This window comes from Filobasidium floriforme, assembly GCF_021052385.1.
Source record: "Filobasidium floriforme strain CBS 6241 chromosome Unknown HD553scaffold_21, whole genome shotgun sequence".
In the NCBI taxonomy this organism is placed as follows: domain Eukaryota; kingdom Fungi; phylum Basidiomycota; class Tremellomycetes; order Filobasidiales; family Filobasidiaceae; genus Filobasidium; species Filobasidium floriforme.
In genome coordinates this window covers 184,872-210,611 of record NW_025763642.1, presented here as the reverse complement: position 1 = coordinate 210,611, position 25,740 = coordinate 184,872, and the positions used below count along the sequence as shown (strand labels likewise).

Below are 25,740 nucleotides of genomic sequence, written 5' to 3'. Positions count from 1 at the left end.
AACATTATCGGACCTCTCTTCAGCCATACAACGTCTGTCCAGCCAACCCTTCCTATCATCTCTTCTGTATCGGCTACGGATGTAGCGATGACCCCTGGGAGCTCTCCGAGGTCATCGGGTCGGGATCGCCATCTGCCGAGCGCGAACATCGAGGGAGACGATCGAGACGATGATGACCTGAACTGGCCCGAATTGAAGAGGCCGGAGGACGCCGGTGGGGGCGGGTCGAGGTTGGACAAGCCGATTATTTGGGGCAAAGACCTCAAGAGCGAGGAAGAAGTCTATCTTGACGACCTACGTACGTCTTGCAAGAATATCTTCTTAGATGAATGATTCCGAGCTCGTGGACGCTGATTGGGACATGGCCGTCTTTCGCAAATCCGACGTCGTACAGACTCCAAGCTCGATCGCGCTAAGAAAGCTTGGGCACCGTCGACGATCACGACTGACGAAGAGGACCGCAGATCTAGCCACAAGAGCCTTCGTCCTGTGGCCGCTGCTGGTCGACGCCGGACGGACGAGGACGACGTCTCGATCGCGCCCAGCATCTCCGATGATGACGAAGACGATGGATACGAACAGGACGAGCTTCTTCAGAATCCTCTCGAGCAGGAGAATATGAACCTTCACGATGGAGAGGATAGCGAAGACGAATCAGCCCAACTAGGGGACGTCGCTGCGACCGCTGAAGAACCTAATCCGGCGGATAACCCTGGGTTGCCGCTGTTATGGAACATGGCCGAAAGGTCAGAAACGGTACCGAGGACCTTCTCGCCGGAACTGGAGGTCGGCGAGAACAGTTCTGGGACGGATGACGGGGAGCGGTCAGATCAGGACGGGGAGGAGGAGCAGGCCGGGCATGGTCACGTTGAATTAGGGGATGAAGACGGCGGGAACGGAGACAACGAAGAAGAATCGCCACCTCAATTGGTCTCGTCTCCCATTCACGAATCGCCTTCGCCTTCATCTACATCCCCATCACCCAGTCGTACGCTACCTGCCGGTCCACAACATCGCCCTTCCGGTTCAACCTCGCTGTACCCGAAACCTCGTCTCTTGTCGAGCGATAGCAAAGTCAGGTTCTCCCCTCGTGTGCGTGTCAAGTCGGGTCTCCGCGGTGCGAGTGGTGTAGCGGGAGGAAGTCGGGTCCCTTCTCGGATTGGTTCAACGACCAGCGTCGGGGGAACTTCTGACGGGGCTGTTGAGGAGTCGGACGACGTCTTTGCAACCAGAGGTAACCGGTCCGCTTCGGGACATAGCCGGTTGGGGGCCATGACCACCTTGGACGACCCTCGTCCTTTTCGCCCGACATCTCATAGAAGCCCGAGCTTGACAGGATTAGAATCCACTTCGCTCACGTCGTCAGCGAGCATCTCGCTATGTGCATCGCCACCGCAACACTCTTGGTTGTTTTCGGGAAACTCGCTATCGGCGGCATTGTCCGGGGTGAATGAGGGCAATACCCCTGGTATTGACGATCGCTTAGGTGGGGCGTCGGGTAGCACGGATTACTTCTCTTTCCCTGGTGCGGGAGCAGCTCCAGGAGGAGGTGTAGGCACCCCAGGCTTGAACAGCTCGAACCCTCCATCACGATCGTCTTCTTTGTCCTTTAACCAGCGAAGAAATTCGACCTTGACCCCACGAGATCCCGAGATAGAGAAACTTTCTGCGGACGCGGCTCGAAAACGCGCAGAGAGCTGGGCGAGGGAACATGCGGCCAAGTCCTCCTCGGTGTCGAACGGGCTCTTTCGGTCGTTCTCTACTGGTGGAGGTGGGCGTGGAGGGATACAGACACCTCCGATGGAGTCGCCTAATTTCGAGACCTCCTCGTCCGGCTTGGGACTTCCTCGTCGGACGCCTAGTGGAGGAATCTTGATCCGGACTTATAGCGGACGGTACCTTCCTCCCAATGCATCCATGGACCCGAATGAGGTTCATTACAAGACCGAACAAGAGGTCATCTGGGGTTCTTATTGGGACAGGATAAAGAACCCGAGCTGGTGGAGCTGGAAGCTGATCAGGGGTTGGAAGGAATTTGTGCGGTTCTGGTGTTCGGCGGAAGATGAGGAAGACGAGGATGATCTGAGGGAGAGGAGGAGGATCTATCGGAGGCCGACATGATATTACGAAGAGGTTGTAGCAAAGTACTAACGCAGAACCGAGATCGAGCCATGTATCCTCTTATTCGCATGTACTCGTATACACGAGCAAGTACGAACGGTCAAAAAGCATTCTTATTTCCCGTCAACTGCAGCTAAACGATACCACCACGGACAGAGTTGGCGGAGAAGAATGATCTCGAAAAGAAGGCATGACCTCGCGGACAAGCCTGGTTTGGCGCTTTCAACAAGCTAAAATATTGCGTATCCGTATTGATCATCGACAGCGACAACGATAACAGTCACAATCAGGGCGACGATCTGGGTTGACAGGAATGGGCAGATTTGGAAGCATCAGCTTCCGTCCATTTTGTCAACTTCAGTTCAGACCTGTCACGATGACGTTGAGGCATGTTGTACCACATCTTCAGCTTCCTACCTACTCTCTAACCCAAGATCGGACTACACAATGGTTCGTACGAGCGGCGCCCCCACCATCCAAGATGCGCCACCCCCCTTGTCGGACGTTTATTCGGGTGCAAATAGTTCCGCGCTAGAACGTTGACGGGCCTCCTTTGATCATGGATTCGTCATCATCATCAGCGATCGTGATCATCAGCGATTGATGGGATGGTTCTTGGGGGGTGACTTCTCGAGACACCACGTCCCTCTATAGCAACCGTCATGTGCATGCGAAACTTGGCTCACATCTTTCTGTTCTTGGTTTGATACACAGCCCCATCCCTGATCCCTCTCGTCGGTGTTGCCTCTCGATTCGACCACGTCTGTCATTCCTCCGGGACTAGCGACTAGCGCCTCCGACTTCCAAGACTTTCCTCCTCGATGGCACACGAACACCGACAGCGAAAAGTATATAACCAGGAGAAAGACTCGTCACCGGGTCGTCAAATCACACACGTACGCACTTTCAGAAGAAGCAAAGCTCTCGATAGTATCAAGATGGTTTGCCTGACCAGTCTGCTCGTTGTGGGGCTCGCCCTCTCGAGCCGAACCCGAGCCCAAGATCAGTCCGATCCCAATGCTCCCGGAGCCAACCCAAGCCCGAGCCCGTCTCCAGAGCAAGACAACTCGACTGAGCCCTACGTCCCTCTATTCTCCAACCACACGAACCCGCTATGGAATCCGAACGCTACCGACCTAGGTCCCTACTCTGTCGGCGTGAACAACTCGTACTCCCCGCCATTCCCCTGGAGCTCGACCAGAGGTACCGGATCGGAATGGTCTGAAGCCATTGCCAAAGCGCGCGAGTTCATCCGGGCCAACAATCTCACTGTCGAAGACAAAGTCACCTTGACGACCGGGTTAGGATGGCAAGCGAAAGGAGAAGGTGGTAGGGCTTGCGTGGGGAACATCGCTGCTATCAACGGGACGAACTGGAAGGGACTGTGTCTGGAGGACAGTCCGGCCGGGGTGAGGTTTGCCGATGGGGTCTCGGTCTTCCCCTCGGGAATCAATATCGCGAGTACATTCGATAGGGATCTTATGTACGCGAGGGGAGAGGCGATGGGGAAAGAGTTCGTCGGCAAGGGAGTCAACGTCGCTTTGGGACCAGGTAAGTCGTCAGTCTTCCACTTGTTATAGCTCCTAGCGGCTCATCGCCTTGTCTTTCCTTCGCCTCGGGTCCACTCGATTCGACACACAGGAATGAACGGCGAACGTACGCCCAATGCAGGTCGAAACTGGGAGATGGCCGGAGCCGATCCTTACCTAGCCGGAGAAGTCGCCTACTCTACCATCAAGGGTCTCCAATCGTCTGGCGTTCAAGCCTGTGCGAAACATTACATCTTCAACGAACAGGAGCGGAACCGAACGACGAGCTCGAGCAACGTGGACGATTACACGACGCATATGCATTACTTGCCGCCGTTCTTGAAGGCGGTGCAGGCGGATGTGGCGAGCTTCATGTGCAGTTATAGTAAGCAATTACGCAACAGTAAGGCCTGACTAGCGCAGTGACTGACCAAATCGTTCTCAGACCTCATCAACAGCAGTTATGCTTGCCAGGTAGGGCGCCACACTGAAAGACCAATAGGCGGTAACAACACGGAGGCTGATTGACCTGACTTTCGTTTGGGGATTCCAGAATGCTCTGGCCCAAAACGGCTGGTTGAAGCACGAACTCGGCTTCCAGGGATACATCCTGTCCGATTGGGCTGCTACCCATAGCGGTGTCGACTCGGCTCTGAATGGGCTTGACATGACCATGTGAGTCGGATCATATCGACGCAGGCGATCCGGCATCTTGTTGTCTAACGGTATAAGATTTCTTGTGGCGCTGCGACGTCCAGGCCGGGAGATGTCACCTTTTTGTCCAACGACAGTTACTTTGGCGCCAACTTGACCGAGGCCGTGAACAATGGTTCTGTCCCCATCGAGAGGCTTGATGACATGGCCACTCGAATCCTAGGCGGATGGTATCTGCTCGGCCAAGACGCCGAATCTTTCCCAGACGTCAACTTTGACGCGTTTGACAGGAATGATGACGAGCTCAATGAGTACGTCGACGTTAGGGAGGACCACGGCGCTTTGATCAGGGAGATCGGAGCAGCGTCGAGCGTCTTGCTCAAGAACGTCAACAACACGTTACCCCTTCGGAAACCCAGGACGATGGCCGTCTTCGGTTCCGACTCCGGACCTGCTACCAAGGGACCGAACGGTCTTCCCGATCGAGGCGGGTTCGATGGAACGGTTACCATCGGCTGGGGCAGCGGGACGGCCGATTTCACCTACTTGATTACTCCGCTCGAAGCGCTTCAGAAGCAGGCTTTGGCGGATCGAACTCAGTTCTCTTGGTGGCTCGAGGATTACAACTTGGAAGGAGCCGCCGCCGCCGCCGTCAACAAGGACGTGGCGCTGGTGTTCATCGCGAGCGACGCCGGCGAGGAGTATATCACCGTCGATGGGAATGTTGGTGATCGAAACAACATTACCGCCTGGAAGGGGGGTGACGAGCTTGTCCTCGCCGTTGCCAAGTAAGGCTTGAATGCGAAGTCTGGTCTCGAAGTATCTCTGCTGAAACGGACGTGCTTCTTTTACAGCAACACGGACAACGTTGTCGTCGTGATCCACTCTCCAGGTGCAATCGATATGGAAGCCTGGATCGACCATCCCAATGTCACTGCCGTCATTATGGCGGGCTTCCCTGGTAAGTTACGTGTCGGTCTCACTATCAGTTCAAACGACTCAATCCGTCTCTCTATAGGCCAAGAGGCTGGCAACAGCATCGTCGATGTCCTGTACGGATATTACAACCCCAGCGGACGCTTGCCATACACCATCCCCAAAGGCCTCGAAGAATGGCCCGTTCAGATCGAATTCATCAACACTGACCTGGATCCTCAACCCCAAGTGGACTACAATGAAGGTGTGTATAGCATCGCTGCACAGCTGTGGATAAACGCTTATCCATGTTCAACAGGAATCTACCTTGATTATAGATATTATCAGCAAAACAATCTGACCCCCAGATATGGTTTCGGTTACGGTCTCTCGTACACCAGTTTCAATTACACCAACTTCCAGACCCGACAATTGTCTGATCAGAACAACGAGCGACGATGGAACTCGGGCGAAGCGTATACCGCTGCGAACGCCACTAACCAAGTCGGATCTTCCTTGTCACGCGTACGTCACTCGGCTTTGATGGTAGCGTCAAGAGCTCAGCTGACCGTCCCTTTGATCCTTACTTGTAGAGTTTACACGAGCCTCGATACGAAGTGACTGTTGATATTCAAAACGTCGGGGGAGTTTACGGATGCGAAGTGCCTCAGCTTTACCTCGGTGAGAATTGAAGGACTTGCGGACCACTTCATGAACTTGTGACTTATTATCCTGGAGCACAACAGGTTTCCCGGAAGGCGTCGACCAGCCACCCAAAGTGCTCAAGGGGTTCACGAGGTATGTTTCGATTCTATCTTGACTCGAAGGCACGAATCGCTGAAACTCACGCCATGTCACAGGGTCACTCTTGACAAGTGGGAGGCGCAAAAAGCGCAATTTCACCTGTCTTACTACGACATGGCAGTCTGGGACGTCGTCGCATCGAGATGGACCGTCCCAGCCGGCGACTTCAAGGTCTACGTCGGGCGATCAGCCTTTGATGACGATTCCTTACAGGGTGTCATTCCCGCTTCTTGGTTGCCTGGTACCGATGTCGACATTTACGCCGACTAATAGAGCATCAGGATGCGGCAAAAGCACACGAGAGACACGATGTAACTATAACGATACAAGCAAACGATGAGACGAGAAGTCATGATATGCATACAACGTTCGTATTATAGACGCGGAAAGATGCTGGGTGTTGGATTTTCAAGGAATTACGGTCCGGGTGTGTGCTGGTTTAGTACCGATCCAATTCTGCCTCGCATCATTGCCATGGCGGGAAAGGAATTTTCGTCGCCAGCGGCGAGCCTCGCGTATGGTGAACGAGGGATAGCACCGAGGTTTGGGTTGAGATTATGCCGCGTGGGGGTGAAAGCCAGCCTGTTTGTGCCGGCTTCGATCCGTTTCACAGGCGTGCGAGCCATTTCGAATGGGCTGGGAGCAATGACGGCCTCAGGTCCGGCAGAGACTTTCTTGACTGCCAGATCGTCGTCTCGAACGCGTTTCTGGCCTGCAAGCGCACCAGGCGAACTTCGTATTGCCTCTTGGTTGTGCACTATCGGTTGAGGGGCGAGCACTGCGGCAGGAATAGGCACTTCGGCGGCGGCAGGCACGTCTGACATTGATTTCAGTTTTCGTTCCAGCTTGTCAACCTTGCGTTGTAGTTGGGCTTTGGCCTTATTGGCGTTGCGGACTTGAGCCATTTGTTCCTCCAACTCGGTCTGCATGCCTTCGAGCGATTGTTCGAGACCTGACGGGCATACTTTGTTTAGCGGTAGCTTGCTAAGGGGCAGTGAGGAGCTCTGCAACTCACGGTTTACGTCATCCAACTGGGTCTGCGAGGCGCTTGCCAGCGACGCGTTCTCATCCGTCAATTTGGCGATGGCAACTTCCGTTGCAGCGAGCTTCTTGGAGGCTTCTTGCAGTTTGCTCTCCAGCCGGCTTGCATCTGAAGTCAGGGCAGAAGCCAGCCCATGGGCTTTCTGATAACGTGCATTTATCACAGACGCTTCTTCCGATCTATACGTGGCAGAAGCCGTTCATTCAGCCAAAAAATCGCTTTTCAAATACCTGTCACCGACTCACTTGGCTTGAAGCTCCGCCTGCAGTCGCGTTGTTTCATTGGTAGCGCTTTCCAGGTCTTTGCGCAGCTGTTGTGCCACCGACTGCTCCTCGGCAAGCTGGTCGTCATTCGACTGACGATCCTTGATCAACTCGTCCCTCTCGGCTGCGATTTGGAAGCGATCCCGACTGTGTTCCGCAAGACTTCGGTTCAGTTGCTCATTGGCTGACTGTTGGATGTCGACCTGTTTGAGCAACTGTTGCAGTCGAGTTTCGGCTTGGGCTTGTGCGGCTCTCAGTTGATCTATTTGCTCCATTTCCTGTGACAACTGGTTCTCGAGAGCCGCCATTCTGACCGTGGCGGACTCCTCTTTCGCATTGGCATCGGAACATCGCGTCGAAAGTTGAGCAATTTCCTTCTGCAGAGTCGCTGACAATTCCAGTGCATTATCGCGCTCGATCGTTATCGCTTCGACTTGCCTAGCCGAGGCGTCCAACTCTCGATTGAGGGATTCCAAAGCTTTCTTGGTCGCTTGATACGAGTCATCGACCTTTTCGAGATCGCTAGTTGCTAGCGCAAGCGAGTGGGAAAGTCGTTCGCAGTCTTTACGGACAGAAGCAACTTCTCTGGTATGCGTCTCAGTCTCTTGTAGCCTCTCCGATGTATGGGTCGCATTAATATCTTCCAACCTGGTCAGTTCGGCCTTGACAGAGACGAGTTCTTCCTGAGCCGACGAAGCTGTGTCGGCTTGCTGTTCGAGAGATGTGGAAGTAGATCGCAACTGTTCCTCGAGCTCTTTGACTCGCTCCCGCAACAAGCCTATTTGCTGACTTGCTTCGGCATGGCTGTCTTCCATATCGCGTGTCAATCCGTTCAAAGCTTTCTGCAGCTCAGTCTCCTTGACCCTGACCTGGTCAGATGCAGCCTGGGCTTGCGCCATAGCTTCTTCCATTTGGGACCTCAGGCCAGTGTTTCGGCTCGCTTCGACCTCTGCATGCTGCAGGGCCTGTCGAAGATTATCTTCCTTGACGCTAAGCTGGCTAGACACTGCCTCGACTTGTGCCAGAGCAGTTTCTAGTCTGGACCTTAGATCAACGTTACGGCTGGCCTCAACCTCTGCGCCTCGTAGAGCTCCGTCACGAGAGGACTCGAGCGAGTGGATTTCCCGTGACCATAATATTAGTTGCACAGTCATCGAGTTGATGGTCCCGGTCGCATCTTGCAGGTCCGACCAAGTCGACTGTAGCTCCATCTCAAATCGTTCGCACTGATGCTGCATTTCGCGGGTCACCGAGTCCACCTTGGCAAGATAATCGCGTTCCAAACCTTCTCGAAGCTCGGTCGCTCGTAATCCCTCTGTCTGCCTGTCATTATCTGAGCGGGCAAGCTGCTCAACTACCTTGGCAAGATCATCGCTGCGTGCCTGCACCTCCAAGCGGAGGGTCTCCTCCACCCTCCTACTTTGAACCAGCTCTTGCTCAAGCTTGTCAAGCTGTTTGAGGGACTCCTCGCGCGACTCGGCGGTCTCTGCGTCCTTCTCGTTGGTCACAGCCTCCTTGGCAGACACCTCCTCACGCAGCCTATTTATCTCTGCTTCGAGTTCCTCGATGTCCTGCGTGGCCATCTCCAGGTTCATCTCGACCTTCTTCGTTTTGGCTTGCTCGACGGCAACAAGCTGATTGCGTCGAGCGACTCTTGCCTCTAGCTCTTGCACATGTCTGCGAAGTTCGATCACAGCTCCGTCGGTGGAATTGGCGGTTATGCTGTTGAGTTGGTGTCGGGCCAATTGCAGATCGTTCTCCTTTCGCTGAATCTCCGATGTTGCGGTCTCCAAAGCCGTCTCGAGTTGTGTCTTGCTATCAACGAGGTCCTCGTGCTCCAATTGAAGAGCTGCAAAATCGTCCTTCAAGCGCGTGATCATCTCCTGGCTCTCCTGACGTTCGGTCGACGTGGCCTCCCGCTCCTCGCTCAACGCGCTTTCTGCCTCTTCCAGCTCCTTTCTCAAGCGGTTCATCTGAGCGGTCGAGATCTGCTCGGCCGTGTTCGCTGCAGAGACGGCTTGCGAGAGGATGCCATGCTCCACATCGGCAAATTGCAGTAGCCGCTGGTTCTCTTCGAGATCGTCGTTGAGCGACTCCAAAGTGCTCCTCAGAGAGCGCACCTGCGCATCGAGCTTTACTGTCTGCTGGATGGCATGGTCGAGTTCTACCTGTAGACGGTCGGATTGAGATGACGCTTCTTTGTGAGCTCCCGTCTCCACTTGCGAAGAAGTCGCCTTGGCCAGTTCCTCTTGTAGCTGGAACAACTCGGCGTCAGATTCCTCTACTTGGTCTCGCATAACATCCAGCTGGCTTTGCAGTTCACTGTTAGAAGGGTCCTGTCAGCAACGCCAGAAAATTGCAAGGAAATTCGACGATCAGACTCACGCCATGTGAGCCTTCTGAGCAGCCGATCTTGATTCCACCTCCCGCCGATGACCCGCAATGAGAGTTTGCTGCTCCGCTTGAAGTCGCCTTGCGGATGCGGATGTCTCTTCCAGTTCAGCCCGGATATCTGAAAGCGCTCGTCTGGCACCTGCGAGCTCGCCTTCAAGCGCCGCTTTCTCGACGCGAAGCTCGTCGAGACATCTTTCGCTCTGCGTGATCTTGTCTTGTAGGGCGTCCATGCTCTTGGCCTGCTCTTCCAACTCGACTATTCGACCTCTAAGTGTATCGATCTGCTGCTGATTGTTAGCCGCCTTGTCTATATTCGCTGAGGTAAGTTGCTGTTCCTCCTGTAGGCCGGCCAGCTTGTCGGTCAAGTTCCTTAGCAATATTTCTTGCTTTTCAAGTTGCTTTTCGTAGACCCCGCATTTTTGCTCCTCGGCTTCGAGTTGTTCGGTCAGGGCCTGACGAAAGACGCAACCGGTCAGCGCTAAACTTCCAAAGAATCTGGTCTCAACGCACATGTCGTTTTTGCTCGGTTTCGGACAACGTAGATTCCAGCTGTTCTCGAAGATTATCAAGTTCAACGTCCTTGCTAGACGCGGTTGCAAGAGCTTGCTTCAATTCCGTTTCAACGCGCTGCAGTCGATCTTCTAGCAAAGCCTTTGCTTGGTGCGCCTCCTCGAGCTGCTCAGCTTTTGCTGTAAGCTGTTGTTTGAGCTCTTCCGTATCCACTGCGGACAAGTCGTTGAAAGAAGCGTCTGCGCTGCTGGATGGCAGCGGCATGTGCCGCTTCAGCTCGAAGATCTCGGCGTCCCTTTCGGCTACCAATTCTTCGCTGTCAGCCAGATGACGCCTGAGTGTATCCTTAGCTTGCTGAAGATCCTCGATCTCTCTCTGGTGTGCTCTCTGTAGTTTTGCAGCTTGTGCGTTAGTGGGCGTATTATCGCTGACAGGCTTCGAGGCGGCCTTGAGCTTGTCCTCGAGACATTGGATTTGCTTCTTCGCCTCATGGTATGCCGTCGTGCGTTTCTCCAACTCTTGCTTGAGATTGGCGATAGTTTCACGCAGGCCGCGTACTTCATCCTCGTCGGGCTGTACAGCTACTGATGCCTCTGACCGGAGTTGACCGACCTCGTCTTGCACTTCTGACAGCCGGGCCTCGAGCCGTAACACGTCCATCTTGCGCTTCTCAAGATCGTTGGATCGGCTCTCCAGCTCCTGCTCGAGAGCCAATCGCTCTTTCTGTGCGTCCTTCTTCGCATTTTGCAGCTCTTGCTGGACAGATTGTCCGTCAAGCGCACGTAGGTACTGCAATTCGTCGTTGGCATCCGAGAGTCTGCTCTTGATATCCTCCATCTCGCGTTGAATAGATCGTTCGGCGGCCATCTTTTCGTTTTCCATCTTCAGGGCGTGCCTTTTGGCTGTTTCCACGTCAGTCCGGAGCTTCTCGACCTCTTTCATATCGAGACCCGGCATGGCCTGCGACCTGAGGTGCTCGATTTCGGCTTCCAGAGCTTGAATTTTCGGGTGGGATGCGCCTCCACTGAACGAAAGAGCACGTTTGGATCGAGGTGTGGGGGAAGGATGAAACGAGGTTTGGGTGCGAGGTCGAACAGGCGTAGAGCTTGAAGCGTTCTGTATACTCACAGATCCTGTCAACTCAATTATTCAGACATGAGCTCAACTGCCAACTCACATTTCGGTCCTGTTCCATCAACCTCAAGTTCTCCCTCCTCAAAGCCTGCATTTCGTTTTCGAGAGCAAGTATCGTCGCCTTTTCTTTCCCATTCCCGCCGTGGCCGCTGCCGAAACCACCCGCTCCAAAGATTCCACTCCCGCCGCTGAGCCTGGCCTGATTTTCGAGTGTTTCCTTCTCCGATTGGGTTCTCTGAAGCTGGTTCTTCAGGCTCTTGATCTCGTCTTGCAGGCCGTTGACCGTGTTCTGTACGCGATTGGTGGCCGCAGCGGAATCCGCTCGAGTGTCGAGTTCTGTATATCGTGCCCGGTGAGATCGGGGCTCAAGCATACATCACACGTTCCGAACTTGCCGTATTGTAAACGATCGATATCCTTTTGGTCCTTCTTGTGCCGAACATTTGCATCGTTCAGGGTCGACTCCAGGTTCGCTAACCGCATGTTGGCGTTTTGCAGGTCCTGTGAAGCATTGGTTAGCGTGGTGACAAGAATATCGAGAAGGAGGGACTATCAAGCATACAGCTGTGGATTTGGCAAGGGTTCTTTCGGCCTTCATTGCTCTTTCCTGCTCAGTCTGAGCCTGTGAAAAAGTACACCAGAACGAGACGATCAGTATTACGATTGAGGAAATGGTGCGGGAGCGAGAGCTTGCCTTGTACAAGGCGTCATCTTTAGCTCGTTTTGTTTCGCTCCAGAGCTCATCTTTCTTCGTCTGCTCGTTGATCAGGGTCTGGATCTCAAAGTCTTTCTGAGCGAGTTGACTTCTCAATTGCTTGACCAATGAGTCGGAATCGGCCGATCCGAAGAACGCCATCGTGATTCACGGATCTCCAGCTGTTGCAGACCGTAGCTAGTGCAGCGCGGGCTAGTTCGACGGCGAAATGTGCAAGAAGCGTCTATGTGCTATCTTGTTGATCAGCCATCAGCATGTACAAGAGATTGGTAATTGGTAGCTTATAGCTTGTAGTAGTTAGATTCATCGTTTGTACGTTTGTTTATGATCTACTTTTGTTTGTTTACACCTCGCGGAATCGAAGCGGCAGCCCCCGAGAACGCATCACGTGACTCATGACCACCTTGTCCCAACTCATTTGTTAAAAGACCTCATCACAGCTTCCCATACGGTCAATGCAGCAGCGTTCGTCGGGAAAGCCCTCAAGGCCACGGGAAATACGCCCTAGTAATCGGCAACAGCAACAAGATCAACGACCATTTTGAAGGGAAAAAAACATGGGCATTTACGACAAGGCTCACCCGGTAAAAGTTGGTCCCGCCTACCAACAAGTTCCCCATCCTTGACCTCGATGAACAATCCTTTTCATGCAAGATGGTCTGTACGACGTGCCAGATTCCCTTGTACTTTGGCTGAGAGAGGCCGTCGGACATGATTCTGTTCTTGACGTTGTCGGCGGGTAGCGCTGCGGCCCAGTAGGCTATCGAAGACGCAGGAGCGAGCGCTGGTCACACTTCTGTCTGGTAATGCGACAAGTGTCGACGGCTTACCGTTACTGGCCATCCCACCGGCAATAAAGTTGCTAGTCCCCTGCGACATGGCATAAGGTGTGTTCTCTAGCTTCGCGAACTGCCGGTTGAAGAACTCGAATCCTAATCTTCCAAGTTTCCTTCAGCGCTCTGTCGCCTCAATCTTGTGTTCCAAACAGTCCCTTACCTCCGAACATCCACTATGAAACCGAGAAACCAGACGAAATCAGCTTCGATTTTATAACAGATAGACCTCTAACCTTCGGGATCCTCACAGCGAAACTGCTTCTGAACCATAGCGTCGCTCCGAATCCTTTCCACATTCCTTTCAGCCCCTGGACCTTGACGGTCTGCTGGACGACGTTGATCGGTCCCGTATACCGTTCTCGAAACAGCTCTTTCGGTACCCGATGCAGCCCACTTGCACTGCTTATAGTATAACTACGAACTTGACCAGTCGACGTCGAATTCGGTGTCAATACTGGGGCTGGTGTCGATATTGATGCGGTCGAGGGTTTCTTCAGGGCGTCCAGGCTGAACTGGAGTTGTAGTTTAGATTTGATCGTCTCAATAGGGTGAGCGAAGGCGGCACTATGTCCTACGGGTCGTGATCAGCATGGTCGACAAGGTCTAGGGTATAATAACGTATTGCTCACTTCGAAAATCCGGCAAACATCCCTGCGAGATATACCATCCAGTTGATCAACATTTGAAACAAGACTTGAAGCACGAGCGTTCAAATCGCGGAACTCACCCGCTATCGCATGCCCCATCAAACTCAACCGCTTTCCATCGTCCCCCACTTCCAAAACCCCCTTCATCTTCTTCGGATCACTCTCTCCAAACCCGGCATTCTTCAACCATCTCCGATAGTTATGCAAGCTCCCCATCAGGATCGAATCCGTGATCGACCACCCCAGAGCGGGCGCGAGTGCCCCTGCGTAGAGCTTCCGTGGTCCTTCTTTCGTTACGGTCTGGATGAAACAGTCGAGAGCGCCCCGGTAGGCTTGAGGAGGGGCGCATTGTACACGAGTTTTTATCGTATCGAATGCTAATCAGACGAGATTCAAGATTAGGTCAGGTTGGTGTTCCGGTCGAGCCGAAAATCTCGGATGCTCACGATGCCCGACGATCAGCTGTAGCGATGTGCGTGAATTACAAACTGTCAGTATCTTAAGGATCCAATCCAAGATGCTGGGCAACTGACTTTAGTCCAGCCCTTTTGTAAGGGACAGCGATTAGGACAAGTCAGCGGGTTAGCCTCCTTGGCAAGTCGATCTGGCCCGTGCACATCATCGCTCACCGATGCGATGCCGGCCGCGAAACCTGCATATTGCACGTTCGAGCTTGGTGCCAAGATGGCCTTTTCCGCCGGTGCCGCGACGCTCGTCGACATGTTCGCTATGGCAAAGCCAAGGGTCGAGATGTGATCTGGCCGAGTCAAGGTTCAAGGGTCCTGTCAACCCGAAGTCATCGCATCTCATCCGAAACTTGCGTCTGATTTCGGAGGTGAGCGAGAGTGCGATCGATCGCTGATCGCCGAGAAGAGGTGACAAGCAAAAGCGCACTGCGGAACCGAGTCTGTACGTAATGTACACGTCATGAACCTTGTCCCTCCTGTTCACGCCTGACCGCGTGTCATACGCTTGGGACAAGCGCACGCGTGACGTGATGACGTAGAGCGCAGAGAGAGTGCTAGGCCATACCCATACCCAATCGCTGGCACGTCACCCCCCTGAGCCCCTGACCCATCACTATATAGGATCACGAACACAACGATCACCTTTGAAACCTTGTCGTCCGACCTCACTCACGTTCTCACAACAAACACACACACCACAACCGCCCACACTCTAACCAAACAAATCAAACAAACTATTTCACAATGGGTAAAGAATCCAACGCCGTCGTCCTCAAGCCCGTCTCTGGCAGCACCAAGGAATACTGCGTCTTCATCGCCGACGTTGACCTCGTGAGTAATAACCCGTCGTGATATGACGATCGTATCATTCTCGTGCTCAACCAGGTCATCCTTCGTTCCTGCAGTACAACAAGTGGTACAAGGGTGAGAAGTCGATCGCCGTCACCCTCTTCATCGACTCTTTCCAGCCTGTAAGCTCGATTCCCCTTTCATATCTCAACTGCTTCATCCCTTTCTGATCCAAACCCTTTCTTCCGACACGCTCCAGTTCGTAAACGAGAGCGGTTCCACCGGAACTTGGAACAAGCCCTCTTCCGGCGAGTTGGCCTCTGATTTCGAGCTTTACAACGCCGACGGTACCGAGGTTGCTTGGGCTCACGACGAGACCAAGCGACCCGAGGGTGGAGAGCAGATTGACGAGAACCAGAAGGAGGTCAGTGGTGCCAAGGGCAGGAAGGCCAAGAAGCACCAGGAGGAGTGAGTTGCGAACGCCTGGGACGCGAATGCGATGGAAGGGATTCTTTTGCTTACGCATTCGACGATTCTCGTCTTCGGTAGGGATATTGTCAACATCATCTTGGCTCGTGGAAGGCTCCAGCAGATCAAGCACATTGGTACCGGCGGTTCGGCCATGAACCCCTCGCGAGGCAACCCCACTCAGGGTAAGCTCACCGCTCGTGTCCTCTAACGAAACTGGATGAGTCGCTCATACCTTCTTTCCATTACATTCCATTAGCTGGAACCGGTGCCGGCTCGGGTCAACACCGATAGATATGTCGCCCTGCCCTTTACATCCCTCAATCCCCCTAGTTTCCGTAGCATCGCAAAGTCACAATTCGAAGTAACAAACGAAAGAGAACCGTTGCGGAAGAGGTAGCCAGACAGAGCGCTCTCCGGGTATCTCCCAACTCATGAACAGAAATTGTCGTTAGGTCTCATCTATCGCATACCATTTAATACGACTGTCCCGGTCGAGCGGACCTTCAGTTCATCATATGATTCAAGACCTTGACAGGTCCATCAAGCATTAACTTGACTCCCACCTGAGCCACTGGCCACTGTACCGTTTTTCTTGGAAGCCCTTTTTCTGGTGTCATCTAGCATCTGGATGCTGCCGGATCGTCGCTTGGCCGATTCGAGCGCCCAGACGCGAGGCGCGAGAACAGATCCACCTCCCCGGTATACCAGCACCTTTGCGTTCTTTGTTCTAAACCCACCAGCCACCGAACAAAAGACTATGGGTCTAGTCGACTGCGATCCGGGTCTCCAATGATGACCTTCATATTGGGGGTTCAGATGGTCCGCACAGAACGGATCGGACGGAATCTGGGAATTTGGGGTGCGAGCAGGGTCTCCGGTATGGGATCAGGTGTTTTCAAGCGAAAAAAAAGAGGAGATGAATTCCCTGATATATATAGAGAGGAAGACAAGATATCTCTTCGCCGGGATGAGTGAATGATAGTCCACACTGGCAGACTGGGGGGGATTCCGGTAGATATCAATTTGAGACAGAATGGGCACCGAATCTATTCAAGAGTCGTATCTGGCAACGCCAACCACGGCAGGGGGCACCGCATCGAGCGGAGCCGGGCTGTTAGGTCTTCAAGCTGGGAGTGAGCGATGTGAGTTGTCAGCCACCCTGAAAGAGACGCACGAGCGGCCATGATCATTGATAGCTCTGTCGCCGTTGTAGCTAAGAGAAGATATTTTGTCTTGCTCGGTTGCATGATCGTCGCCGGTAAGTTATCGACTCGCACGGGTTTTTAACGTTTGCGGCTGAGGCGGATGCTTTCGGAACATGAAACAGGCGGCAACTTTGGGTACGTCCGATTCGGATTGGGCGCGTTCGCATGAGCTCGGCTGACCTCATCCACTTTCCGTTAAAACAAGCTGGCCAATGGCATATGGAGCGTTCCAGGAATACTACGAACGAGAAGAATACCCGAACGAAGAACCGTCGGTAATCACCCTCGTCAATGGCATGTGCTGTTTGGTGAGCGTGGTGTGAACGTGAGACTCCTCTTGTTGGTATCTTGCTCACCGCCACGAATCATCAAGATCGCTTGCCTAGGTAGCTTCGTGGGTGGAATCGTAGGAGATAAAATGTGAGCTTTCCGTAAACTTCATGGAGAAACTTATTGTTGACGATGATGATTACCTTGTTACAGCGGTCAAAAAGTATGTCAGTCCGATTGCTAAGATTCGAAACCAAAGCTCAACAGACGACGATGTCCAGATGACTTTGGGACTCGGACTCTTACTTTGCTTCATTGGAACACTTTCAGCTGCATTCGCTCAGGTATTCTGGCAAACGTTCCTCGCTAGGGTGGGTTCCGATTCCTGTCATACAGTATTGGAAAGCCGCTGAGGTTCGGGGCGCGCAGGGTATCCTCTTTGGGATTGGTCAAGCTTTTGTCATCCCGATTGTTTTCACTTATCCTTCGGTCAGTCCTCCAGCACTTATGCCAGTAGTCTTCTTGGTATTTATTGACTTAGCGAGGCGTCCACAGCAATACTTTCCACGATCGTCTGGTGCCGCCAACGGATTCGTTGGTGGGAGTGCCGGGATCGGCGGAGGAGCTCTTGCGCTGCTTACCCGTCATATGCTTGACACAACCACCTACAAAAGGACCATGTTATACTGTTCGGCGATCCAAGGAGTCAGCTGGATTCTCGGTTGGAGGTTGGTCAAGGACTTCTACACTTCTCAAGAAATACGGGATGCCAGCGAACGTGTTCCGCCTGGACAGGCAGACGACAGCTTGGATGACCAGGGAGACAACCGCGTGGAGGAAGCTCATGATCTCCATCCTGTAAGGACAAGGCTCTCCGCGGTCACTGCGACTATCCCTCCAGAACGGTGGCATTACTCCATAGTCCCACGATTTCGACACCTTTCGGACAGGATCACTTTCTGGTCGCTCTTTTTGGCAGTACTTATTGGTACATTGTGAGTATTTGTGCCAGCTCGCTGCAAATAATCACTGAGAATATGCTGTGAACTATCAGGGGCTTCCTCGTAGGCTTCTCCTTGAGTTCGCTTTGTTCCAACCACTTTGGGCTGACTCAAATTTCGGCAGACTCCTTACACTTACATCACGAGCTATACAAGGCAATTCGCCGTCAAGGGAAACGACGATTTCAAGGACGGCATACCCCTCGTATCTATGCTGTTCGCCATGGGTATTGGCAGAGTGAGTTCTCGATATTAAATTGCATCCAATAAAACACTGATATCCTTCCGTAGATCTTGTTGGGATTGACGTGTGATCTATACGGCCCATCAGAGACGTTCGCCATCGGGATGATGGGAGCGGGTCTGATCCAGATGGTCGCTTGGCACTATTCCACCTCATTTGCTGGAATCGTCTGCTTCGCTGTCGCGTACGGTCTCGTAAGTTTTTCCTCGGATTCCTTGTCGTCTGATCTATAAGCTGATCCGGGATTATGTGACATCCAGCTTTCGGGCACCAACCTGTAGGCATCGCAGATCTGTCCGCGCTCGCGGTCCATACAAAGCTTATCTGAAGCTGACGCTTCACCTATAGCACGCTTCCGCCTGTCATCGCAGCTCGGTGTTTCGGATCATCTCATCCTCGTTTGGGATCCATCGTTGGGGTTGTGACCATGCCCACAGGATTCGGTAAGAATCCTCTTTTAGCTACTGGGTCGAGACGCTTGCTGATCACAGCTTCGAAATCTCTAGGGGAAGCTTTCGGACCCGCTTTGGCAGGTTCTTCTCGTGCGATCAGGTCCGTCTCCCAGGGCTGGCTTTACTTGCAAACAATCTCGGGAGCCTTTCAGATTGTCGGCGCGCTCTGGATGGTAGTCGTGCTCAGAGGCCGCATCTTTCGCGCGATCCGCCGAATCCTTCACGGTCGACGAAAGGAAGAGACTGCTTGATCTATAGATGGACCTGCACACGCTGGTTATCGGCACATTGAGGGAATACTGGTGACCCAGGATTCGAGGTGCCAGTAGGATGGAACGTGAAATCATAGAATAAAAGCGGTGTAGATAAAACCGGTTCATAAAGAGGTTCGTGTGCAGATTGTCGTACGGGTTGAGATGAATAAAAGAAATACGTTGGCCGGAGAATTCTCGTCTGCTGTAGCCTAAGCGGCCCATTCTTTGGCGATCTTGAAGCCTGCGAGACGAAGACAAGACGAATGTCATAAGCAAGTGGTTCGGGCCCGCAACTTCATCAGAGGCGACTCACTCCATTCAAAGTCCAACCAGGTCTTGTTGTCGTCGTCGATGATCCTGCTTCGGACGTCGTAGCTACCGGAACGAGCGAGCATACCAGAGGGAGATTCTTCGGCAGCGAACTGTCGTTGAATGAAGCAGGCCTGAATGAGTTGAGCCGTGATGTCAAGAGGGGTAAGCTGGCTCACGATTTTCTGGTACGGATCTCTGGCCGGACCGTAAGAACCGATCATGGCCTGAAAGCGGAAAGGGGATATGAGCAGGTGGTCTCGTTGTTCATCGTCTGCTGAACTGACCTCCATCTTGTCGACTAGCCGTACAATGCACATAATCAAAGCCGTTAGTTCTTCATTGTTCAGTCAGTCGTTCAACCACTACCGGACTTACGAGAGAGACCGGCACGCTTGACCACTTGGAGGTACTTGAGACCAGACACGATCTGGCCCTCGACGCTATGCAACCAGTTGGTAAGGGTCAGCTTTCGAATCCTTGATCCAGCATTGGGCACACCAGACGACAAACCTGAAGGTAATACCGACGCTGTAGTCGACACCCTAAGGAAGTGTTGGCGAGCTTCGATGAGTAAAATACAGGGACCAAGATTCAAGCAGCCCGGCTCACCTCCTTGATTACCAAAGGGTTCTTCTTGAATCTGGTAGCGAGAGCCGTGGCTCCCTGAGTTAGGTCCAGAACCAATGGTTTCTTCAGAGTAGGAGACTCCAAGAAGAGAGTTTGAGGTACGACCTGTTTTGACGGATTCGATAAACCTCGGATTAGCGTTCGGGCCACGCTACGGATCACGCATGACGAGCCGTTTGACTACTCGCCTTGCCTTCAGCGGGTCCTCCTTGAGCTCCAGCAAGGCCCAAAGATGCCTTCCATCGTTGAAGAGACTCGTCCTCCTACAGAATCCGATGGGCATAAGACCCTTGTCGAGGATCAGCTACCATACCGATTCTCCGCGAAGGCCCTGTGCAACTAACCTTGTCGAGATCAGCGAGCTCAGCTACGGTCTTGCTCTGGCCGACCTTGTAGCCCTCAGTCTTTTAAATTGACAAGCACATTAGCGATTTCTCCTCGCCGCAGCGAATGCAATAAGGAGCTCACGGTGGAGGGCACCAACTCATCATCTTGTACCTGCTAATGTATGTCATCAATTCCGTGCATCCCGCTCGGCATTGTCCTGTGCATGTGCTCACAGCGGACATTGCTTATGTGCTTCGGTAATTTGCTTTTGGGGGAAGTCCTATGTCAAGATATCTGCTAGCGTCCAGTCTCTATAAGTACGTGCTGCGAAGGACGAGGTCAATAACCTTGCAAACTTGATAGCATGTTGATGCTTTGATGATGTGCATGCTGCTGCTGTGCGTTGGCCTGTCGGAAGCGATTGAGCCGGAAGCATTTTCTGCCGGCATCACCACCTATCCCTGGCACCGTGACGCGCTGGCCTAGGCTAACAACTCTACGACAGCGCGGCTTAATTCTATGCTAGATTCGCCTTTTGCGATCGTCGCGCGAGACTTCGCGCGCAAAGCCAAATTTTTCGCGCGCCGTTACGTCATTCTCGCATCGCCTAAATGAGTTCCCGTCCATGGCCCTTTGCATTCTCGCCTGCAAAATAATACTTCCCGCTTCCTCTCAAGAGTTGCCCCTCCCCCAAAACTCTCCGCACTTGCTATTCTTCCCTTCAGTCTCTTTCCAGACAGTCCCTTCTCTATGTATCTATGTACAATTATCTATTCCTTTTGCTGGAACACAGATATACAAATGCCCCTCCATTCTGCAGTGTCACACCACGTCGATACTTAGCTCCAGCCAAGACATGGACTTGATGCATTCGTCAAACACCAAATTCCTTTCTCGCAAAGACATTTTGGCTTGGGAGAGTTCACCATTATATTTATACTGGAAGATAGTACAGACACCTTGCTAAAAGTACATAGCTCGAGAATGAAGACCGCTTGAGATGCAAACTATACAATTACTTGGGACCCAACACCGAGTTCCTACTTCCCGCCGGCTTTACCTCTCTTCCCGCCCTTTTCCTTCTCAGGCTTAGCCGCAACAAACTTTGCGTCCCGTTCTTCAATACGATCGCACAAGTCCGCCGCGCCTCTGTACGTGTTCTCCCAGAAAGCTTTTAGCATTGGTTCCCACGACTCGTCCTTGGGTTCCACCATGCCCGGCGAGGTGAATAACACCACCGTTCCCTTGTCGTCTTCTACCATAGGTCGAGCACAGATGGTCACCGATGTCGTTCCCGTTCGTTCCGCAAGAACCACAGCTTTCGTCTTCACGGTATCAACGAAATTGTTCCACTCCTTGGCTCTCGCGTCGCGGGCTTGCTGGTCGGTCCGACTTTCACTCGCCGTAATGATACTTGCGGGAAGCCAATCACCATCCTCGTCTTGCTTCCAGGTGATATTGGTAGCGTTCTCCTTCTTCAACGACGGGTACACGTGCTTCGTGCAATCGATGTAGACCATCCTTCGACCCAGAGCCTTATGGAAGAAGCTGTCAAGCGAGAGCAATTCATTATGTCAGAAGTATTTCCATCGAGATCCAGGCATTTCGACACTAACGATTCTCCGGTTCCCGCCTTTTGCGCACCTTCCCGCACCGTATCCTTGTTGGCTCCCGTAGTGACTTCCGTTGTTGCTTTACCAACCTCGTCGACCACGTCGGTAGCAGGCTTATCACTCTGCCTTGCGGGCTCGGTACCTTGGTGTATGGTGATATCCATATCTAGATCACCTTCCCGATCACCCTCCTCTCCGTTCCCGGTACCAAAGTCGAACATGCCGTCCAACTCAGGTTCCTCTTCCTTGGGTTGGCTCTGGCTTGCATCGATTCCTGCGCCAAACGTGTCGCTGGATATATAACCGTGTGATCAGGCCTTTGACTTGTAACAACCACGTTTCATTAGTACACTTACTCATCCCACAGAGCCTGTTCTTCCGCCAACGCGTCTGCCCGCGCATCCTCGTTTTGCCAGTCAACTTCCATCCTTGTTGCGGGCTTGGACCACATGAACCTCTCCTCGATGATGGTGGCGTCAACTTGTGCCGACTCCACACGGCCGTCCGCATCGAGCTCTCGGTAGTGGAACTCAACCAAAAACCGGTGAAGACTATGCTTTGATTTGTCGAGCTCATCGGTCTTCTCTTTCTCGTAGAGCGAGCGTTCAAGCAGACCCATCACCTTAGCGAAAACCGATTCCCGCGCAGTTGCACGAGCACAAAACGTCATCCCGCTCATGTTACCAAGTTTGAGTTGGTGAACATCCGCAAAATAGCTCGCCCAGGTCTCCGTGTGTGGAAACGTGCCAACCTTGTCTTCGACCTGAGCTCTCAAAGCACGTCGGCCAGCGGCGATGAGCGGCCTGTTACCCAAGTTCACGACCCCTCGCAGTGCTTGGGCAGCTTTGACGTTGGCCAAGTTTGCGTCGATGGCTATCGGCATCCTGAACGACTTCCCGGATTCCCGCCATAGCTCTCGCGCTCGGCTACTGATATCAGCCCATCGCTGTCGTGCTTCCGGCAGCCGCACAGCATTCGAAAGCGCTTTGAGAGTGGATTGCGTCATCACGCTATCGGTCCTGCGGAACATGTCGAGGATGGGGATCCATTCGCTCTCGTAGAACCTGCCTTCGCCCAATAGCCGCCGCAGATAATGTAACTCGCCGGTCAACGAGCTTGTCGATTTGTAGTCCGGCCGGTTTGCAAATCCCTGCAGCACCCCTCCCATCAAAGATACCAGCGCGGGAGAAGCGCCTTTCATCCATTCCCGCCCCATAAACACCCCTTCGATCCACCCATCAGCACGAATTGCGCAGGCTAGCAGATCCCGCTTGCGACGCGCCTGCGTGATCAGCCCCCGGCTGGTGTCCCATAGAGCCTTCTTTTCCGTGGTGTCGCATTCTTGTGGGCGTCCATCGATGCCCAATCGACCACGCTCCACCAGTGCGGGGCTGACCTCCCCGAATAGGTCAAAGACGATGTCGGCGACCTTATCCTCGATCTCAAGGATTTCGTCTAGCACCTCCTCCTGCTTGTCGTCGAGAACGTCATTCCGGCAACCGAGCTTTTCACCTTGGAACACGAAGTGCAGCTTCTCGTACAGTTCGTGCTTGGACATCCCTATCCACCGGTCCTCCCGCGCTTCAATGGCTTGCACCACGATCCCATAGGCCTGAATTATTGCGGGATTATCACAGATGCCGAATCCTTCCGCATAGGCACCTGAGTCCCAACACACTTCGAAGAATTCGCAGAGGCGGGAAAATTTGGAGATACTACGGTTCATCGCGATGTCCCGTATCTTCTCCCATTCCGCTCCTTCCCATCCTTCTTGAAGAATATCCTTCAGGTGTGGAACAACGCGATCCTCCCATTGTTGAGGTGTGGCAATCGAGTCTTCGACCGCATGCATCGCTTGCATGAGTGCGTGACCGAAACCTTCCACGTTTTTGTGCCGCGCCAAAGAGGAGGACAGGACAGGAATGAGAACTGCAGAAGATGTGATATCTACAGTGGAGAGAGCTATGTAGTACATGATGGGGTCTGACTAGACATGTAGGCAGCACGCGAGCGCGCGCATACCCACCCCCCGACAAGGTGAAACACTAAAAAAAATGACTTGAGTCCGTGATACTATCTCGTCGATTCTCACCCATCGACCTCGTTCGCCCCTTCACCGCGCTCCTCATCTTCGCCTCGTCCTCTTCCGATCTTCCATCTCTTCAACCTCGATCCCCCGATCCAGCCGTCTTTCGGCTGTCCGTCCAACGTCTCCACCCGTACGGCGTATCGTCTCGTCTCCGTTACTCGAAAGGGCCCTTGCCACTTGGGTTTGAGCTTCGCGCCCGTGTTGTAAGTGCGGTCGTCCACGGGATTGTAGATGAGCACTAAGTCGTCTACGGAAGGCAACCAATTGATGTAAGTCGAGTGGCTGGACTTCTTCTTTCGAGCGTGTTGTTCGGCGTAGAACGCTTCCGACGCGTCTTGTCGTGCATTCTGTAGCAGCATCAACCTCAGGGTAGGGTCGATCTGTTCCGGCTCCCGAGCTGTCGGGAAGTTCCCGAAGAGAAGTTCTTTCGGGCTGTACCCGCCTAAGTAGGCTAAGGCGCGGTTGTTGAGAATCGATACACTTCGGGATAGTTCGCCCACCCATTTTTTCGGTACCGTCGGCTGCGTGAGGCGTGGCATGTGCTGGATATCGAGGTTACACAACCTCTGAAGCCTCTCTAGTACGAGGTGGTTCGCGTTCTCGGCAAGCCCTACGTGCTCGTACGGTGCGCAGAACTCCATGATCGTCTCCCAAGTTCTGCACCACTCTTGTAGGTCTTTGGTGTCGAATTGGTTGTCGGCTAGAATCGTCCTTGGTTGTACGAATATATCCGCGTACTCTTCTAGGACCTTGATGGCTCGCTCCGACGTGGGGGTTCCCTTGAACGACTTCGCGTAGATGTATCGAGTAAAACAGTCGATGATGATGAGGATTAGGTTGTGTCCGTTTGTCCCCGGTGGCATGAAGAGCCAGTCCATCGCGACCATTTCGAACGGCGAATAACGAATAATCGGCCTTAGCAGCAGCCGCTGTAGCCTTGTTCCGAACTGCACGCATCGTTCGCATTGCTCTATCGCTTCAGTTACGTCCTTTCGCAGCCCTACCCACCAGAACTTCCGTCGCAGCGCCGCGACTGTCAAGTCCCTGCCGAGGTGCGACTTTGCGTGTTCCGCTTTCGCCGCCTCTGCTCCTTCTACGGTGGGGAGTACCTCGACGTTTCCGATCCCTCCAACCTTCATGAGCAGTCGGCTTCCATCCCTAAAGAACGCCGTGGCCTTCTTTTGGACGTCCTGTCTTTCGTCTTCTGGGATCTGATCCACGTCGAGAAGGGTGACGCAGCGTGCCACGTCCTCCAGGGTGTCTCCCTCGAAGCGAGATACTAGTACCCTTCCTTCGTCTACCGCTAGTCGCCTCACCGATTCGTGGTCGTATAGGGTGTTTTTGACTCCTTTCGCTTGTTCCCATTCCATGGACGTTTCCTCTCCGCCTTCGTTTGGTAGCGGCTTTCTCGAAAGGGCGTCCGCGATAACGTTCAGCCTCCCGGGTGTGTGCCGAAGCTCGATAATCCTGGCGCCGGTTATGGCTTCTTTCCAGGCCGCCCTCGCTCCTTTCATGTCGTCATTGGCTAGCATATCTCGGATCGCTTGGCAGTCCGTGGATAAGATCACCTTTTGGCCGTGGATATACTTCGATAACTTGTCGAGACTCCATTTGACCGCCAGTAGCTCCAATTCGGATGAATGATATCGGCGTTCCCTATCAGTTGTCCCGCGAGAGGCGTAAGCTATCGTGAAGAAGTCCCCTTCCGGCGACCTTTGGCTAGCAGTAAACAATGTTCTGACTGTGCGTAACACTGGACGATCAGGTGTACCTCACATCATTAACTACTTTACTCGATTTCCTCTATTCAGTAGCAAATACCTAAACTACCTGAACTTTGAAGAAGCGTACAACCTTTCTCTAGATAACTCACACCTAACTAAAGAAGGTATTGCTCGTATCCATGCTATCAAAGCAAACCACAACAGTACTCGCACAACATACACATGGACACACCTAGCCCGATTCTACACTCGATAATTTAAACCCCCCGCCACAGGCGGGCTAACAGGGTAACGTAAATAAATTAATTCTAGGACTACTACTTTCTATTTG

The 25,740-nt window shown here is 53.1% G+C and overlaps 8 protein-coding genes across 8 annotated transcripts; 4 read left to right on the top strand and 4 right to left on the bottom strand.

The window, feature by feature from the left end:
* The first annotated feature begins 31 nt into the window (after window positions 1–31).
* HD553DRAFT_352031 (uncharacterized protein) lies at window positions 32–2,248 on the top strand. Its single transcript, XM_046183659.1, has 2 exons — window positions 32–298; window positions 395–2,248. Exons 1-2 carry the CDS (start codon window positions 88–90, stop codon window positions 2,119–2,121), a joined length of 1,938 nt encoding a protein of 645 aa, XP_046034047.1. The 5' UTR covers window positions 32–87; the 3' UTR covers window positions 2,122–2,248.
* Window positions 2,249–3,059: 811 nt separating this feature from the next.
* HD553DRAFT_344803 (beta-glucosidase) lies at window positions 3,060–6,293 on the top strand (the record flags this gene model as incomplete). The annotated part of the gene is made up of 11 exons (XM_046183032.1): window positions 3,060–3,672; window positions 3,763–4,035; window positions 4,096–4,124; window positions 4,204–4,325; window positions 4,409–5,092; window positions 5,159–5,265; window positions 5,323–5,484; window positions 5,539–5,744; window positions 5,813–5,900; window positions 5,966–6,017; window positions 6,080–6,293. 11 exons carry the CDS (start codon window positions 3,060–3,062, stop codon window positions 6,291–6,293), a joined length of 2,550 nt encoding a protein of 849 aa, XP_046034046.1.
* Window positions 6,294–6,370: 77 nt separating this feature from the next.
* On the bottom strand, window positions 6,371–7,761 carry HD553DRAFT_316937 (uncharacterized protein). The gene is made up of 3 exons (XM_046180691.1): window positions 7,311–7,761; window positions 7,039–7,244; window positions 6,371–6,975 (listed from the first exon to the last, which is right to left on the bottom strand). The coding sequence occupies exons 1-3, from the start codon at window positions 7,634–7,636 to the stop codon at window positions 6,440–6,442; spliced, it is 1,068 nt and encodes a 355-aa protein (XP_046034045.1). The 5' UTR covers window positions 7,637–7,761; the 3' UTR covers window positions 6,371–6,439.
* Window positions 7,762–12,359: 4,598 nt separating this feature from the next.
* On the bottom strand, window positions 12,360–14,330 carry HD553DRAFT_316933 (mitochondrial carrier protein). The gene is made up of 10 exons (XM_046180690.1): window positions 14,194–14,330; window positions 14,098–14,109; window positions 14,011–14,026; window positions 13,645–13,941; window positions 13,547–13,568; window positions 13,166–13,481; window positions 13,078–13,090; window positions 12,912–13,013; window positions 12,663–12,841; window positions 12,360–12,585 (listed from the first exon to the last, which is right to left on the bottom strand). The coding sequence occupies exons 1-10, from the start codon at window positions 14,284–14,286 to the stop codon at window positions 12,496–12,498; spliced, it is 1,140 nt and encodes a 379-aa protein (XP_046034044.1). The 5' UTR covers window positions 14,287–14,330; the 3' UTR covers window positions 12,360–12,495.
* A 299-nt stretch (window positions 14,331–14,629) lies between these two features.
* Window positions 14,630–15,850, top strand: HD553DRAFT_352027 (uncharacterized protein). Its single transcript, XM_046183658.1, has 5 exons — window positions 14,630–14,862; window positions 14,937–15,002; window positions 15,080–15,288; window positions 15,370–15,473; window positions 15,548–15,850. Exons 1-5 carry the CDS (start codon window positions 14,776–14,778, stop codon window positions 15,580–15,582), a joined length of 501 nt encoding a protein of 166 aa, XP_046034043.1. The 5' UTR covers window positions 14,630–14,775; the 3' UTR covers window positions 15,583–15,850.
* A 474-nt stretch (window positions 15,851–16,324) lies between these two features.
* HD553DRAFT_361574 (major facilitator superfamily domain-containing protein) lies at window positions 16,325–19,186 on the top strand (the record flags this gene model as incomplete). Its single annotated transcript, XM_046183977.1, has 15 exons — window positions 16,325–16,433; window positions 16,505–16,549; window positions 16,619–16,631; window positions 16,702–16,804; window positions 16,870–16,916; window positions 16,980–16,989; window positions 17,048–17,137; window positions 17,196–17,255; window positions 17,322–17,761; window positions 17,821–17,830; window positions 17,892–18,005; window positions 18,059–18,205; window positions 18,272–18,288; window positions 18,360–18,454; window positions 18,518–19,186. 15 exons carry the CDS (start codon window positions 16,325–16,327, stop codon window positions 18,712–18,714), a joined length of 1,497 nt encoding a protein of 498 aa, XP_046034042.1. The 3' UTR covers window positions 18,715–19,186.
* HD553DRAFT_329648 (putative Rho GDP-dissociation inhibitor 1) lies at window positions 18,927–20,225 on the bottom strand (the record flags this gene model as incomplete). The annotated part of the gene is made up of 11 exons (XM_046181929.1): window positions 18,927–18,958; window positions 19,031–19,139; window positions 19,206–19,253; window positions 19,314–19,327; window positions 19,405–19,469; window positions 19,540–19,571; window positions 19,639–19,784; window positions 19,841–19,919; window positions 20,001–20,060; window positions 20,125–20,154; window positions 20,217–20,225. The coding sequence occupies 11 exons, from the start codon at window positions 20,223–20,225 to the stop codon at window positions 18,927–18,929; spliced, it is 624 nt and encodes a 207-aa protein (XP_046034041.1).
* Window positions 20,226–21,023: 798 nt separating this feature from the next.
* HD553DRAFT_344797 (uncharacterized protein) lies at window positions 21,024–23,571 on the bottom strand (the record flags this gene model as incomplete). The annotated part of the gene is made up of 3 exons (XM_046183031.1): window positions 21,024–21,531; window positions 21,600–21,887; window positions 21,953–23,571. 3 exons carry the CDS (start codon window positions 23,569–23,571, stop codon window positions 21,024–21,026), a joined length of 2,415 nt encoding a protein of 804 aa, XP_046034040.1.
* Between the last annotated feature and the right edge of the window lie 2,169 nt (window positions 23,572–25,740).

Coding starts and splice junctions, on each gene's coding strand:
- HD553DRAFT_352031 (XM_046183659.1), top strand. CDS start 88: ATGACCCCTGGGAGCTCTCCGAGGTCATCGGGTCGGGATCGCCATCTG. Junction 299..394: donor AGTCTATCTTGACGACCTAC/GTACGTCTTGCA, acceptor GACGTCGTACAG/ACTCCAAGCTCGATCGCGCT.
- HD553DRAFT_352027 (XM_046183658.1), top strand. CDS start 14,776: ATGGGTAAAGAATCCAACGCCGTCGTCCTCAAGCCCGTCTCTGGCAGC. Junction 14,863..14,936: donor TCATCGCCGACGTTGACCTC/GTGAGTAATAAC, acceptor TCGTTCCTGCAG/TACAACAAGTGGTACAAGGG. Junction 15,003..15,079: donor TCATCGACTCTTTCCAGCCT/GTAAGCTCGATT, acceptor GACACGCTCCAG/TTCGTAAACGAGAGCGGTTC.
- HD553DRAFT_316933 (XM_046180690.1), bottom strand. CDS start 14,286: ATGTCGACGAGCGTCGCGGCACCGGCGGAAAAGGCCATCTTGGCACCA. Junction 13,482..13,546: donor ATGTTTGCCGGATTTTCGAA/GTGAGCAATACG, acceptor CGTAGGACATAG/TGCCGCCTTCGCTCACCCTA. Junction 12,842..12,911: donor CGGTGGGATGGCCAGTAACG/GTAAGCCGTCGA, acceptor CGTCTTCGATAG/CCTACTGGGCCGCAGCGCTA.
- HD553DRAFT_316937 (XM_046180691.1), bottom strand. CDS start 7,636: ATGGCGGCTCTCGAGAACCAGTTGTCACAGGAAATGGAGCAAATAGAT. Junction 7,245..7,310: donor CAGGCGGAGCTTCAAGCCAA/GTGAGTCGGTGA, acceptor TGCCACGTATAG/ATCGGAAGAAGCGTCTGTGA. Junction 6,976..7,038: donor CCAGTTGGATGACGTAAACC/GTGAGTTGCAGA, acceptor TATGCCCGTCAG/GTCTCGAACAATCGCTCGAA.